Here is a 17,229-nt window from a genome sequence, read left to right as displayed (position 1 = left end):
CTTCCTGTGCTTTTCATCCACCTCACAGACAATCAAGGTGGCAGCGGGCGTGAGTGGCGCGACGCTGAGGCACCGCATGGCACCACTGCGGCGTAGCTGGCTCAAGCAGTTTGTCGACTTCTTTGACGTCGTCGACGAGGAGGTGCGCGGCTACACCCCCTTGGGCGTGGTCACAGAGTTCCACCTCACTCTCTCCAGCTGCGCCATCGACTACAGGTTTGGATCTCTCCTTGTTGTTTTACGTGTTTGCACGTGCTTTGCTTAGTAGCAGGATGGTTTCCATTGGGAGGGATCGTAGTGGTGCGATGATGCCCAAGTGTAGGGCTGTGCAGTTTGTCTCGTCCGTTTTGGGTTTAGGATTGGGTGCTTGATGGTCCTGTGGGTATTTCGTTGTTGCTCGTTATTTCGTTGCTCTCAATATGCACGTGCTCTTGTTCATAACTGGTTTCTAGTTTAAACTCTGAATGCCACAGTTGCTCATTGGTTGGGGCTTGCACATTGCTGTCGGATCACTGTCGCATGTGTTGACAATCCAAAGTGGTCACACAATTTCCCGTTGACTGACATGCATGTCAATTAATTTTGTAGCAAGTTTCTCTTTGAGGGTAACGGAGGTTGCAAAGAGCGTTGAGTAGAAATTCAGCGTACTGCAGGTCACGGTGTAAGAAATATTTCAGGTAATACAGCTCACTGCGCCGTTCATACGGCGGCCGGAGAGGAAAATCAGTACCCATTTCCCTCCCACGCCAGTAGATGGCATTAGGGCCGAGGGGGCTTTGGAGGGCTTGGCGCCTTACGCTGTGTTCGTAGTGTGCTGCTTTTGCGCTTGCTTTTCCCGCTTGTGTACTGCTTTGCTCGTGATGATTTCACTTATGTGGTGGTGCTTTGGTTGCCAAGGATTATCTTCTTCTTGCGTGTAGTCAAGTCGTCTCTTTGAAGGCAAGCGAAATGGGGAAAAAGTGCCTTGTGCCCCGGTGCAACTCCGGGTACCAGAGCTGTGCCGACAAAGTATCGCTCTTTGCGGCTCCGAAAGAAGAGGAACGCTTGAAGGTATGGCGCCACGCTATTCCCCGTAAAGACCGTGTATTGCAGGCAACGGACTACGTCTGCGAAAAACATTTTGACCCAAAATATATTACACGGACTTGGGATGCTGTTTACAAAGAGCATGTGCTGGTTAGTGCGCCGCGAAGAGCTAGCCTGGCGAAGGACGCAGTCCCTACGAAATTCCCCTGTTGTCCTAGCTACATGTCGAAGGAGGAGAGAAAAAGGAAAGAACCCGCGAACCGCCAACCGCCTGCAGCTAGGAAAAAACTCCGTGTAACGTCTGACTGCCCTGTATCTGCAACTGCTACTGACGCCGGTGACATGCCGTCGGAGCCGCCAGATCCACTGAGTGAGGCTGTTGTTCCTGTAGCACTTCCAACGATGCTTTCTTCAAATGCGTTCTCTGCCATTTTCGAAGCGGCAGATAGCCTAGCACTCCCGAACACTGCGTGGGCCTGTCATAAAATTGACTTGGACGGCATGCAAACAGTTGTGTATGCAGAATTGCATTTCCTTAAGTCAGCAACTCTGCTTTCAAACACTGCGTCAGGTAACGATTACAGCGAGTACTTCACTGCTCCTCCAAGCCGTGTCGTTACAAGAAAAGCAGTTTCTATTGACAGCGAGCTGAAAGTTACAGTTGCGCTGCTGGGAAAAGAAGCCCCTCGCTGCTGTGGGTTTCCTTCCGAGGTGAGCTGTTTTCAAGATATTGAGTCCTTGATTGCCCGCGTCAACGAAACACGTTTGTGTTCTGGTGGACCGAAAGTTAGAGCCTATCCTAAAGTCCGGCCTGAAAGTGCGTTTGTTGACATCACAGGCCAGTGGCGGCACAAAAAATGTGCATTGATTCTCAAACACAGTGGAAGCGTGTGCTTATACTGTGAGCGTGTTTCAACGACACTTCGAATTCACAAGAAACGAATGGTCGAGAAAAACAAAGAGAAAAAACGTCCTCGCTATTTCCGCATGACTGTCCCCGGAGCCAATAACATAGCTGCTTTCAGGAGAGCCCGATATGTGCTGAAACGGTCAGTTGACTCTCTACAAAAAAGGCTCCGAACAATCACGATCCGGCTAAAGCAGGCGAAGAATAAACTCTCCTCGATTTCTGATGAAACCCTAAGTGAGAAGCTAAGTGGCTTGAATATTCCTGAAGGACAAACAACTGCAATTAAAGAGTGCATTGCAGCTGCAAAATGCAAGAACAAAAGTGGCCGACGTTACACAGAACATTGGCTACTACTCTGCCTGCTTCTTCACATTCGCAGCCCATCAGCGTACTCATTCTTGAGGGATAACGACATATTGCCGCTGCCGTGTGTCTCAACTATAATACTTGTCAATGGTACGTGTGAACTGCGGTTTTGATCCACGCTTTTTTGCTGCTTTTAAGAAGAAGCTCGGAAAAAAAGACACTTTCCAGCGGCATGGTATTCTCATTTTCGATGAGATTCACGTCCGGAAAGAGATGCGAGTAAACGCAGAACGATGACCTACACTGGATTTGCAGATTTCGGGGATGGTGTGACAGCACCAGAGAAGCTAGCGGACCGCGGACTGGTGTTTTTATTTCGTTCCTTCGGAGAAAACTATTCCCAGCCCGTTGCAGTTTTCGCCAGCTCTGGACCCACAAAAGGAACTGTGTTGGCAGAGCTCATCGTAAAGGCTATCCTCCTCCTCGAGGACGCAGGCGCGTTTGTTGATGGAATTGTTTGCGATGGTGCCGCAACAAACCGCTCCATTTGGAAACAGTTTGACGTTAGCGGAGAACTAGAGGCAACAAAGAACTTCTTCCTCAATCCAGCTTGTGAGACGCGGAATGTTTATGTTTTTTCAGATGTACCACATCTTGTCAAGTGCGTGCGAAATCGACTTTTGCAGCAAAAAGTGCTTTGTGTTAGTACCCGTGTTTTCTGGTCACACTATGACAAGCTATACGTTGCAGACACTAAGCATGAAGGCAAATTGAGGGTTTGTCCTAAACTCTCATACTCACATCTAAACCCAACAAATACTGAAAAGATGCGAGTGAAACTAGCAACACAGTTGTTCAGCCTTAGCGTTGCCAATGGGCTAGAGTCCTATTCCAAAAGAGGTACGCCAGGTCTAGAGAATGTCATGGGCACTGTTGATTTTACTGTGAAAATGAACAATTTGTTCAATGCATTGAATCGGAAACATCCAAAGGAAGGGTTAAAGCTGCACAGTCAAGATTTTGTTGTTCTCGAATCTTTTCTGAATTGGCTCAATGATTGGGAAAAAAACGTGAAATTTTCTGTCAAATTCAACTGCCGAGGGCTTAAGAGTGACTATTCTCTCAAGCATGCAACTTTCCAAGTACCTGTTGGAGAAATGCAATTTCAAGTATGTTTTAACTGCGAAGTTTAACCAAGATGTGCTCGAAAAATTCTTCGGTATTATCCGCCAAGCAGGTGGGCAAAATGAGCACCCGTGTCTACCAGCTTTCTTGCAGCTGTATAGCATGCTTTCTGTGTACAGCTTGTTGAAACCTCCAAGATATGGCAACTGCCAGGTACATGAAAATGAAGACTCGCGTCTGATAAACCTGTCCGACATGATTCTAGTCTTCAAAGAACCTTACGAGCCACGTATCAATGAGCTAAAGGCCAAACTTGATGGTCTTGTAGACAGTGAGAATGAATGTGAGGACTTTATTCACAACGAACCCGACTCAGCTAGTGTAACCGATTGTATAATTTATTATGTCACCGGGTTTCTATGCAGGAAACTGCTGAAATGCACCGATTGCTCAGCGTGCAAAACTGGGCTAACGGCTTCTGCAAACGTGACCAGGCCCGAAGCAGCCTTAGTTTTGCAGAAAACACGAGGCGGTCTGCTACATGCAAATGTCGCCATATTTTCTCTCTTAAACGAAGTAGAAAAACAGTTTCAGAAGCATGCTTCTGATAAGAATGTCTACGACATAACTGTCGACTACATTCTAGACAATCATAAGATGTCATTTCCATGCAGTGAGCATAAAGTCGATATAATGGCACAAGTCGTGCATTATTACGTAGCACTACGCATGCGGCAGTATTGCAAGCAGCTGAAAAAGAATGCTGAAAACAAAACACAAAAGCTGCGCAAGCTATCGAAGCTAGTTTAAAACTGTTTTATCCTCGTTGAAATTTTCAAGTACTCTCTTTTCGTTGCTTTTTCACAGAGCGAAGTATCGCCTGCGGGGCCTGTTTGTTGTCATTACTGCGTAATGAATTGGTGCATTTCATTGCTTGTGTTTTCAGAGAATAAATTAAGTGCGTTCTATATGCCTTTGAAACTCTTGCAGCTGCTTCCCTCTTTTTAACCCGAGCTCAACAAACACCTACCTGTAGTGAAAAGCCGTTTGTGTGCCACGAGAAAAAAATATACACACATACTCCTTGTCAGTACTTTTGTGGGCGTCAGTATTACATACAATACCTCTGGTTCTAAATTCCGTAAGAATGATGACCTGTTACCGAGCTATTTACATCAGTGTCTAGCTGTTCTACACACACATGGAAAGCAAAAGTGGCGATGCGAAATAGCGGAATTTGGTAGACATGGCTAGTTGTCATATAATTATTTCATTTCGATTGTGCTTTTTTATCTACACAATAACAGGCCATGTTAGGCGTTCGTTGCCTGAGGAAAAGCGGGCCACACGCCAAAAATTATCGTGGTTTCAGATGCCATCGCACCTTTAAAGTAACATCAGGTCATAACCTGGAAATCTAGCTGACCAATTTAGCTGAAAATGTACCATTAAAATCAAGAACATTCATTTCGCACAGGTGACGCATCGCTGACAACGCTAGAATTGTTGATACAACGCGTCACGGCCACCGTGGTCACGGCGCACATTTGAAGGCCTCCTGTACAGTAGCGCCATCTCACGGTGAAGCGTCGAAGTTGGTACGAGATTTCCGCGGCCGCGGAGGCGCTGTTACTACACCTGAAATATTTCTTACACCGTGCTGCAGGTTATGCAAATGATCACATTCTTGGAGGTATTTGCATATCTGTGACAAAATTTTGTATGTGGCTCTGATAGAGCAGTGAGACTGTGCCTATCTGGTTATGCCTTGCCTTAACACCCTAACGGACATTTTTAAAAATGAAATTTGTGCCAAAATGGCCTTTAAAAATGCATACAGCCACCTGTCAGCCAAAAAAAATTTTTTTTTTTTTTTTTTTTTGATGAGCCCTACTCACTGCCAGAAAACCCGCAATGAGCTGGGTTCCACAGGAGCCAGGAATAGCAGTCAACTCGTGACAATTTTGTGACTGGCCTGCCTCGGCAAAGTTCAGTTGTTAAGTTTGCTGTAAATTGGTTATGCATTACTAACGTAACGTAACATTCTTATTCTGTAGGCTATGCCGCTGGCACAGAAGAATTGATTAGTCGTGTGCACTGCTGTCTAGCATTTCTTTTTTTAACATCTTATAAAGATTTGCTGTAATATCTTCTTCAAGTCTGTTTGTGTGTTTTATTTCCATACAGGTATGCAGGTGTTGTTGCACTCAACCTGGCTCCATGCTTTGTTTCAGGCCCCTGTACATACCTTGCCAGACTGTAGTGACTATGGACAGCTTTAGCATATCCAGCAACATTACTGCCAACACGACCACCTCACAGCTCAGGTGAGCAGTCGCCACCGTGGCTTCCTCACAGTGTATGGATGCAAGGGGTAAAGCATCCTAAACAGTGGATGCGATATATAATCCGACTTGCACTCTATAGACTGTGTGTGCTGCAGAGTTCCTTCTACGCTTAAGACTATGTGAATTCAGCTGTTGAGACTTTGCCAAATAAGGATTATCAACCTTTGCATGGTGTAAAATTTCAACAAGTTCTTTTGTAGCTCATTCAGCAGTTGACATTTTTTTAAATTAGTTGGTTTCAATGATGTATTTTTCCAAACTGCAGTCTACCCTAGATATATTAATCGAATCATCGGCTTTATTGAGCACGCAGCTTATTCTTTTGAAAATTCGGTATAGGGAAGTCATGCTATACGTCCAACTATGTGCCATGCATCTGCAAGCAGCGCTGCATAATCTAACTAAACTTAACTAAAGTGGCTCTCACATGGCATCCTTTGCAGTGGTAGGCGTGGCAGGAACCAGCTATTCTTTAATTTTATTGAGCAGTTTTACTATACATTATGGACAGCGTGTACTGAGTATTTGTGTGAGTGCAGTTTATGCTAGCTTCCAAGCATCGAATTATGAATACATTGAGCTGATTAGTGATCCTCTTTGAGTTTGACGTATTAAGGTCTCAGTTGCAAGCAGTTTTGCATGTATAGCTTTAAACCAGTCCTCTCTATGTGTGTTTACTGTTGTGAACACGTGACGGATTTCACATTTTGATGTTTGTGGTCGCACCCTGTCGTCTCATTGCAGCTGGCTAGTGATCAGACTAACGCAAACTTCATCAGCTGAAGTGTGATTCCGGTCAGTCACATCTAACGACAACACGAGTAATACATTGCCCGAACAGTCTTCAGAATGTTCTCTTGTGCCCACTGACGAAACTTGGAAGAATGGGCTTTGTAATATTGTTCAGGTAGCTTCATGTCTGCAGTTAGCAGGTAGTCTCGCTCAGCAAATTATGTCTTGGACAGGATAAAAATTTTGTCATTTTTGCACTGAGGTAGAAAATGTTAATGGGTATTGTTGTCAGGATGAAAATTTTTTTGGGAAAAAGATCAATACATCCTTGTTTTTCAGACAGAGAGTAATCATTGATTGAATACTCTCCATGCTACTTCAGTGCAGTGACTAGCCTAGAGGTGATCTGAGTAAAATTTATTTTCCCCCTTTGTTCCCTGTATTTTTTCTTTTAAAGAATTATTGCAGAGGAAGTTCTTCTCTACATCACTGACAAGGTGTCCAAGGACGAGCCATTGGACTTGGCCAATGGTAATGTGAAGCGTATTTGCTTTTTCTTTTTTTTTTTAAATGTTGTTGCGGTCATTGCTAGTTTGCCACTAGTGAATAACTTTATTAAAATTGTGACATTGTGAGAAATGTCATTGGAGCCTCTGGAAGCTTGCATAGTACTTTGTGTGAACTTTCGGGATTCAGAGTACGTAGATAGCAAAAAAAAAAGTGGCTGTGCTCTCACAAGTTGCATTCTCTTGACCCTTCGTGTTCTTTTTGAAGATTTTTTGCACGGCCGTTTAAATGCCGTACTGTATTTACTCGAATGTAACGGCTTTATTATTTAATTTATTTGTACAAATGGAATTTTAAAGTCTCCCCTTGTGCTACATCAAATATTGTGTGAGGACAAAGGCATACCATATTGTTTGATATGTCGCAAGCAGTCAGCTTTCATAAACGGAGGTGTGGCGGGGACTTAAAAGCAGAAAAGATATGATTTCGTACAGATCGCATCATTTATCGGAGGTATAGCAGTGCCGTAAAGAAATTGTTACGGTTTATTTTTCTTTCCTTTTGCATGCCTCAGCATAATATGTGTGTAGACCAGGGGTTCTAAACTGGTTTCCACGGTCAGCTTCAAAAATAAACCTACTGTGCTTTCGTCAGTCTCATGAATAATGCCTGAATTCTTTGTTCCTGCTCTTATTTTTTTCTTTTTTAACATTTTCTCTTTCTCTGCCATTCTCAGGTTATGTATGTGTTGGGGACACTGACTTGTTCAACATCTCAGCCCGAACGACAGATCTGCCGGGTCAGGTGAGTAGTACATACACCTTGCTTGGTTTGCAAACAGACTTTATCTGTAGCTGCTGTTGTGTCATGAGGAAGACATAGTCTAGTGAAGTAAGCTTGGTAAAGAATGCTGTCTTGCATATGCCTTCTTTACTTTGGCTTTTCGGTTTTGAGGGAACCAATATTGATGGCTTGTTTACCTTCACGATTGTTTGTCATTGAGCTGGTCACATTCAGACAGAGAAGTTCCACTAGCAGGCATATACAGCAACACCACCTATTTTGATCAGTTGCAGCTCGAAAAAGCGCATTATTTTTTTTTGTCCTCCCATAATGTATTACATGTTTATTGCCTGTGCCTGGCGACACTTGTTGCCATCATGGGTAGCCATCAGCCCAAGCTTTGCCATTGCGGTTCAATCAGCTTTGACATGTGCAAAAGTGTGTGTACTTGTGAGCCCCTACGTCTGTCTCCACGCAACCAGGCATCTGTTCGGGTCATCTAGCTGGCGTTAGATTTTTCTCCAAAATTGTCTTTGGGTTCAACTTGAGTGTTCCGTCGTAATGTCGGCAGATTGTGAAATCAATTATAATTATATTTTTCAGAAAGTAAAGAGTTTTGAAGAAGGCAGTTAGTGCTTCAGCTTGCCTTGCATGCATACTGGAGCAGCCTCCGCTAACCCTCTATTTGCCTGTGCCTAGCTTTCTGATGGAATCATTCGGGGCCTATTTCGCAGCGGGTGTCCACGATCAAAATGAAAGCGTCGAATAACTCGACCAACTTGAGGACTTGCGTGGATTCCTGCCAAGCTCTGCAAGCCCTGGTCGCCTACCTGGCCAGTGACGGGGACCTCGCCAGTGATCCCAGCCCTCCACCTGAGGTTGGGAACAGTTGCACAATGTTATTGGCTACGCCAGGATACTGTGTCTGTATATCGCGTTACTTAGTTTCTCGGACACCGTGGCCTCTGAAAGCCCAGGCACTTTTTAGCAGGTGGTAACGAGCCCCGTTTGGTACTAGCCCCTGTTTGCCAGACATTCGTGAGAACGGAAATGTGCGGAGGTGTGCTGCCTCTGAGGAAATGCCCATATCCGATCAATAATGACTGGCCACAGAAGTGAAGACGGCTGTTCAATTTAGCATTAAGGGGAAGTGATCAGATTTATAAAAACTGAATGGTAAATTGAAGTAATGAAGTAAACTATTGAAAACAATTACTGTGAGTTCAGTTCAATTGTTTATGCTGCTTTGTGTGTAGTTTAGAAATGTGAACTAATGGCTCTTTCTCAGAATGTGCTCAACCTAACACTGGTTTTCTTCATTTCATAAATGCTGGTGTCCTAATAGCTTCCAACTCTTTCTTGACTCTTTCTGATAAATTTTCTGCATGACCGTAAAAACATTGCCTATCGATGTACTACAGTAAAAGCTCGTTAATTCGAACTTCACGGGACCGGGAAAAAAGTTCGAATTATCCGATGTTCAAATTATCGAATGGCCTCGAAAACACTGACCAAAACCATTTGTATTATGGTAAATGTACTGTATTTAGTCGCGTAATGAACTCGCTCGCATAATGAACCCACCCGCGCTGTCACGGTCCACAACACATTTCTTGGCAGTGCGCCAAGGTGCTGCGCAGCGATAACGGCGTGTTTATCTTTTGACTTTAGCTCCGGCAGGGGGGAGGAAAGCGAGCTTGGCAAAGTGCCAGCGCTTGTCCGGTTGTGCAAGCCTCCTTTTCAATATGTTCGCTCATGCTGGGGCGGAGGCGCTGTCTACTGCCACTCCAATCATCGGAATGAACGGTGCTAAAAGCCAGCGTCATGATCGCGGCTGACTTGTGTGCTTCCGTTGACGACTGATGGGTGGAAAGATAGATGGCTATCGCAAAAAAAAAAAAAAAAAAAAAAAGTTTAACCCATAGTGCTCGTCCGAGATCATGGCCTTTTATGGCCGTTGGCTGGAACCGCGCCGACAGTACTCATCCCTATTTCCAAATTAACAGGGTTGGAATTAACGAGTATTTAGTTGCGAGCTACGGAGGCTGCGCAGAAGAGAGAGCAGGCAGCCGCCGCTGCGCGGCCATGCACTGACCTTGCCGCGGCCGCTGTCCTCTCCCTCCAACGCTGCCGGCCGGCCGCCACGCCAGTCATGGTGCCATTTAAGCTTTACCCACTCTTCCATAGTTTTACCTGGTTCCATCTTCTGTCCCCGTTTTGGACGTGCGCAGCCTCTAATTATGCCTACCAATCGCGAAGATGTTTCTTTACTCTTTTTTTTTTCGTGTGATGTGCGCCAAGCCGCCTGGACGCGGCGGCGCGTAGTTCGAATTATCGGTAGCAGAACCGACTTGCGTTCGAATTAACAGGCTTTTTTATACACAGATCTCTATGGAGCTTGGCCGGACCAAGTAGTGTAGTTCGAATTATCCGAAAATTCGAATTATCGAGGTTCGAATTAACGAGCTTTCACTGTAATGAAATGGTTTTCGTGAGGTCTGGGTGAACGGTATAGAGAATAATGTTTGTTGAACTTAAATGATGAATGTCACCTGAAAGACCTAGGAAGACATGGAGAAAAGTCTGTGTATTTGTATTTGGGGAAACCAAAAGGACGGTGCCAAAAAAAGAATCCAGTATGAGTAAGTCCTGCTCAAGTTCGAAGCCTGGGCATCTCTTGCAGCCAGGATTCAGAGGTTGTTGGAAGGTGGCGCCACCTTTGAGCTGCATTTGTCAGCTGTCAGCATTGCCGCGCCATCTAGGCAGCACTGTGCTGTTTATTTCGCTGCCACCAACAGGGTGTAACAACCTCGTCAGCCTGCAAACGGAAGAGCATGCTGAATCGTGAAGCAAGTGCCTGTTAATTTTTTTTTTTACAAATTACATGACTAAACGCTTGCGGTCTTGAGTAGTGTAGTGGACATTTTTCGGTATTACAGTGATCGAATCAGGTTCATTGCATTATTATATGCCCTACCCTATCATTTTTACCTTTTGGGTCAGAGGCTTGGCTCAGCAAATACCATAAATAAAAAAGAATGCAAAAGAATAAAAAGAATTGTACAATGCTGCCATCCTTGTGTGCAATAATTTTTATGATGGCATGCCTTTCCGGCATTGAATCACAATCCTTCGCTCGGTACCTGAAATGGCTGCTGGTGCTACCTAACACAGTGTCCTGGTTTTTTCTTTTCTCCCCAATTTGTCGCATCTGTTTTACATTGTGCAGCGCTCGTTAAGAAAAAAAATGGCCTTCTGTTAATAAAACGTCGATTATTCCTTGTGTGTGCCTTCAAGAAGCTTTATATTTAATTTAAACGCAGGAATGATTGGCCTTTCTTTTTTTAAAATTTTTTGTGTAAAATCTGCGAGTAAACAGCGTGCTGCATCTTTTGGCACCTTCCAGCCCAGCCAGCCAGGCGGCAGTTGTGGCCCCATCCTCCTGGAGCACTTCAACCATGTGACCATGAAGGTGTCGGACCACTTCCAAAGCCTGGTGGCCGAGGCCATGCGCGAGTCAGGAAGCTCAGCGTCCGGCTCACAGAGCCCCAACACTGGTGAGGCACTCTGAGTACCCCTTGTTCTGTTCACTGTGAATTGTGCCAAGTATCTTGCGTATAGCAAAGATTGGAGGTGTACTGCTGGCAAATGGGTTTTGCCGGCAGTGTACCTCTAAGATGGCTTATGAAACAGGCACGAGAGCAACAAATTGAGCTGACGAGTGTCAGTGCTAGTGGGGTTGTCTCTTGGGCGTCCCATATGATGCGTAGAGATGCACAGGTTGTTGAATATCGCACCAAGTGCACCATTGATGACCACACCTAGCTTGTTTGGCCTTCTTATATTGGTTTCAAAGGAGTGCGAACTTTGTAACTGGCTTTCGCCATGTGCTGGGTTTGTGAAGGAAGAGCAAGTCAACTCGCATGATAGGTGCAGAGTACTGCCGTTTTGAAGTGTTATGTTTCGCCGTGAGTTTAGATGACTATTAAGACTCGAGTACTGTGTTACTAATGCTTCTTTCCCAAATTGAGTTACATACAAATAGTCAAGCAAAATACTGAGGGTGATATAAATTGAATAGCGAGATGACAAAATCGAACACATAAACTTAGAATATTTTACAGGCATTCGCTACTCGTGAGAGTATTCAGTGAGCAGTCATATTAAACAGTGGTGTGCTTAACTAGTGGCAACGGTGTGGTGTGCCATTATTGTTTGTGCAGGTTAGAAGCTGTTAGCTGTTAGAAGACGCAATGCCGATCTCTATATTAGCGGGGTCACAACACAAAGTCAGTATATTAAGTTATTAATTTGTTATTGTCAAGTCATTTGCATAGAAAAACTACCTTTTGCTGTTTAGAGAAAAAACGAACGCTCATCTCTTTACATAAGACTGATATGAGCTGGGTATGATGAACAGGGGCTTCTAAGATCGGACGTCAAGGTCAGTGAAGATCAAGTTTGCCGCTTTAGGCTAACTAAAGTTAGCCTGAAGCAGTTGTAAATAAACCTTACCCCCTTTCTCTGTGCTTTTTCTTTCTTATTAATATTACATTTAGTATAAGGGTCCCAGATAATGGAAGCATAATCTAAAGTAGGAAGGATAATTGATTTATAGGCAAGAAGATGAACTGAAGAAGTAAAAAGCTTTAGAGTGTGTCTTAAAGAGAACAGTTTAAAGCTTGCAGTTTCAGTTATACAGTCAATGTGTTTAGTCCAGTTGAGGTCGCTGGTAATCCATCAGTTCAATTCAGTCGTTCAGTCGTGTCCGACTCTTCGTGACCCTATGGACCATATCACGCCAAGCTTTCCGGTCTCTCACTATCTTCCTAACATCACATAACTTCATCTGCTGCGCCTCGAGGATGCCATCTAACCATCGCGTTCGCTGCTAACCCCTTCTCCGGCGACCCTCAACCTTTCCCAACATCAAAGCTTTCTCCAGCGACTCCTCTCTTCTCATCAGATGACCAAAGTAGCTAAGCTTTAACTTTAGAATTTGACCCTCCAATGAGCAGTCAGGGTTTATGGTCGACAATATCAACTGATTTGATCTTCTGATAATCCATAGCTGGAGATATTTATAAACATTCACTTCAGAGAGGTGGATATCGTTAGCAGTGTATACAAATTTCATTCTGCAAATCAAGTGGAGAGACGTTTGACTCGCTGATTCGCATAATGTATACCTAGGTGCCCATAGCACGTTACATGCTGCCCATACCATGCTGTGAACCATTTTACGAACATAAGACTAATTCAGCAGTACCTCCTGAAAAAAAAAAAAAAAAAAAAAAAAAAGGATGAATTCATGTAACACGAGGTTCCTTGAAGTAGCAGTAACAAGGCATTGGAAGATATCCTGATGAGAATTCCTGTTCGTGTCCCTGTGCAGAGGATGACTCACCACCGTCTTTCGTCCAAGCTGACACTGCTGAGAACGACGAAGACAGTGATGATGGGTTTCGGGATGCCAGGTGTGGTGAGGAGCTCCGATACGATGACACCAACCTTCGGAACATGCAGCGGGACGTTGAGCTTTCTTGCTCGATGCACGAGAATGAGGACGAGAACCTTCATGCAAGCACTGCCTCCTCGGGTCAAGTTGAATCCAACGGAGCGCCAGTGATAGACTCGTCGTACTCGGATGAAGAATTCTGCATCCTGGGAGATGACCCTGGCGTTGGAATTCTGGTAAGTGGATCCACCCTCCCTTACATGTGTGCTGACAGGGTTCAGGTGGGGGCACCTTTAAATAGCCATCCTGAGTTTCCCTTGGTGTCAATTAATCTGAGACCAGTGCAAAACGAACTGTTCAAAATTGGAGCATGCAAACGAAAGTGAATTTTCCGTAGAGAAAAATATAATCCACTCTCCAAGCTTAGAATCTGGGCTCTACTAATCAGAATCGCGTCTTTCATACATGCATCGGGAGCTTATATGCAATTGTTGCGTTGCCATGGCAACCCATAGCCACACATTTTGGCAGCGTTGTCTTTCGACATGCGCATCATGTAGATAGGATCTGAAGACTGCCACCATTCTCCCACCCCCTCCACAGACGCACCTTCCCTCCTTGTACTTCGCCTTATGTTTGTCTTTTTTCTGCTCATTTTTGCTCAAAGCTGTGTTGACCAGCAGCATATATTTTTTTTTTTTTGCTGTCTTAGCGTGGCATGAGAAGCAGCACTTAATTCCTTAAAGATTTGAAATAGAATAAAACATGTCATTCCTAGCATGACTCTTAATTAGGTTTTGTTTCAATCACTGCTTCTTTTTCATTTTTATGAAATGCAAAAAGCTTGCAGCACACAGAGACATAATGAGTGAACGAGTAAAACTGCACGAGAAACGGGACTGAAGGAATGCACAAGCACAAACAAGGCGCAGTCTTCCGCTTAATATGAACCAACTAGCCCATCAGAGTGTCTTACTTGAGACATAATGGTTTGATATAAAAGTACCAAAGTGCAATGTCTCGATAGTTTATAAACTTGGTTCAAACTGGACCCCGAATCAGTCAGGAAAGCAGCTCACAATTTGACTGCTACCTAATTTTCCGCTGCTGAAAGCTATGAATTCATGTTGACACCATTAACGGGCGTTTTTTTATATTAAAATATTAAAGTATGGTTGAGCCCTACAATAATGAAATTGCTGGGAACAACAGAATTTTTCTTTACAGAAGGATTTTGCTATCGCAGAAATGGGACTGCACAGATAAATAACTGGAAACCTGACGCTGCAGAAACTAAACTTTATCTGAAAAAGCCTCATTGTCGTCTACATTTTATTCCTTTGCGCCAACTTCAGAACGCTGCTTTCACAACTGAGTAGGGCTTCCAAGGCCGCATAGTCACCGTGAGCGCCAAGAAAAGATCATATAGTGTCGAACGCATTGAGTACCATATTTACTCGAATGTAACAAGAGTTGTTTTTCATGATTTTTGGCTATCAAAGTCTACCCTTGCGTTATAATCGAATACTGCGATTCGGTTGGCTAAAGCAGCGCCGGGGTGCAGCCATATTGAATCCGCCACCACTCGGTTTCGGTTTCCGCGGTTTTATGGTGTTATGTTAGCAACGTGGGTACCAGGGAAGCCAAATTAGCCAAATCCCAATCTATCCAAAGTCAAAACGTTGCGCTTTTTCTCATGGGCTCAGAATCACGTCCCCTTGATCACGCGCTTGTCGCACCTTTCGCAGTGCATTTCGCATGATGGCAACGTGTTGTGCACGGTACGATGCTCGCCTCAAAAAAGCTACTGTGATAGCAGAAGCAATCAGAAATTCTGCTCAACGGCTAGATGTTACTAATCTACCTTACGTGGGTGGCGGATGTAGCAGGAGTTGATTTTCAAATGTGGGCCTGACCACAAAGGCTTCTGAATCGTCTGGGAGGACGAGAGTGAAAAGAAAGACTGGGTTTCCGAGAACTCAGCCTCCGGCGCCGACGACGAATGGGCGTTTTTGATTAGACTGCAATGGCCATAATGTCTATTTGGCTATTAAAGGTAATTTTTCAAGCGCTTATCTCTCGTTACATTCATGGTTTTATTTTTTCCATTGGGCAGTATGGAAAGTTGCTCCTCACGTTACATTCGCGGTCGCGTTACATTCGAGTAAATACGGTAGATCCTGCAGGCTTCCCTCGTTCTCTTCCGGCTGCTTAACCAGTTCAACAAACGTGTGACCTGCCTTACACCAACAGCAGCAGCGAGGTTGATGGTGATATGGCCACTCGCGTTTGAACTGGTTGCCGACAAATCGAAGCGCATTAAAAATATTTCATTCCGTGGAGTAATTTGTACTTATATTTTTCGTAATTGCAGGGTTCAGCTGTGTTACGATGCCAGCAGTCTCTTTGGTCGTTCAGGCATTGCAGTGTCCCATACTTTGCGCACAAAGAATAAATACCTTGTGCTTGACTGGTGTCAGAAGGCCCCTTTAGTTGCTGCACCAGTGCATTTGGCCCGTACACTGTAATACATCACTCTAAACTGAATCCAGCTGAATTTAATTGAACTCGGTCTTAATTAGTTTCGTCATCATCGCAGTCATCAGCCCACTTGCATCCATTGCAGGTCAATGGCTCTTTCTGCATGCCTTCAGTTAAATCATATTCATACCGAATTGAATCTTGCCTAATACAGAATAATCGAATCTCAATCAAACAATTATCTTTGTGTATTTTGAAGCGATTCTGCGCATTGTGCGTTTAAAGACGTATCTGATGTAGATCCTGTGCATCAAAGAGGACTACGCTGTGCTGCTTGTCTTCATTTCAAGCCTCTGCTTCGTGTCTGCACTTCCTACTGTCTGCTTGGCTCATCTTTGCTCCTCGTCCTCTACTCATCTCCGTTGGCTTTCGACCCCGACTCCCGCAAGAGTCTTTAACTGTGTTATCCGTTTCTCTTTTAGGATGTAAAAGCCTTGAGTGAGTGGCTGTAGCATGTCGGGAAAATGTTTGCCCCGTATTGTGTGGACCCTTTTAAGCGCTCACATTCTAGGAGGCACACACCTCGAAGCATGCATCTTCTATAACGTACATGTACCTAGCGAGGTGTGATTTGCAACTATTCCTTTCCTCTCTTTTTTTTCTTTACTCGCAGCCTCGCAGCGGGGAGCCCCAGATCCGTGTGCTTGTCACAGAGCCAATTGAGCTGCGGGAGAACTACTTCTCCGCGGCGGCCCGCAACACTGATCAGCTGCGAGCTCCGCGCAGCTTTCCAGAGGCGGTGCAGAAGTACACACTGCAGGAGATGACGCTCGTGTGGTACATGTACGGCGGCTGTGACTTTGAGAGCTCCATCACACCCAGTGAGCTGCCCTCTGCTCATTTCTCTTCGTGCACCGTGCACAATAGACACCTGCGAACTGAATGCACTGATGCTGTTGAAGTTCCAACCAAATTTCCTCTACCTATCGTCATTATCGAAAGTGTCGCCATCTCCCTGACCTCGAGTCATGTGATTGGTGGAAATTCTGATTCCAGTGTTTCCACCAATCAAATGGCTCGAGGTAAAGAATATGGCGACACTTTCGATAATGACGCAAACTCTGAATATGGACCCTGCACAGCGCGTTGCACAGTTATTGGCAAACTGTAGAATGTTTCTGGCAGCTAAACCGCTGAATCCTCACAGTTCAAATTTCGCATGAAAAGGACATTTTGTCATTAGTATTGTTTAATACGAAATTTGTTTGGGGTATTTCAATCAGAAGCAGCCAAATATTCTTACCGTATGCGGCGGCTGCAAAGCAAAAGAAACCACTGCCCCAATGCTAACACTGGTGGCACCATCTGGTGCAACAACCTTCCGTCACCTCTCGTTGTGGTGTAACAAAGTCTGGGGAAACAGTACAAGATGGCGCCTCTGGTGTTAGTGGTCGGGCAGCGCCTTGTTTTACATCGCCACCGCCGCATACGATGGGAACATCAGTCTTCTTCCGATCAAATCAGGCAAGCACCCGAAGCAAATTTGGTATTAA

General features: G+C 44.7%; 1 protein-coding gene across 2 annotated transcripts in view; it reads left to right on the top strand.

The window, feature by feature from the left end:
* The window catches only part of Atg2 (Autophagy-related 2), an 83,584-nt gene that overhangs the window by 49,511 nt on the left and 16,844 nt on the right, over positions 1–17,229 (top strand). For both annotated transcript variants that reach the window (XM_084582358.1, XM_084582357.1), the window contains exons 24-31: positions 29–216; positions 5,602–5,694; positions 6,905–6,978; positions 7,691–7,758; positions 8,472–8,615; positions 11,144–11,294; positions 13,133–13,431; positions 16,350–16,557. In XM_084582358.1, coding sequence (XP_084438484.1) covers positions 29–216; positions 5,602–5,694; positions 6,905–6,978; positions 7,691–7,758; positions 8,472–8,615; positions 11,144–11,294; positions 13,133–13,431; positions 16,350–16,557 — 1,225 coding nt within the window. The remainder of the gene's footprint in view (positions 1–28; positions 217–5,601; positions 5,695–6,904; positions 6,979–7,690; positions 7,759–8,471; positions 8,616–11,143; positions 11,295–13,132; positions 13,432–16,349; positions 16,558–17,229) is intronic.

Source organism: Amblyomma maculatum, chromosome 10 (genome assembly GCF_055883805.1).
Source record: "Amblyomma maculatum isolate TAMU_Amacu chromosome 10, ASM5588380v1, whole genome shotgun sequence".
In the NCBI taxonomy this organism is placed as follows: domain Eukaryota; kingdom Metazoa; phylum Arthropoda; class Arachnida; order Ixodida; family Ixodidae; genus Amblyomma; species Amblyomma maculatum.
Note: the sequence above shows the minus strand (reverse complement) of the source record. Positions and strands in the feature narration are given on the sequence as shown.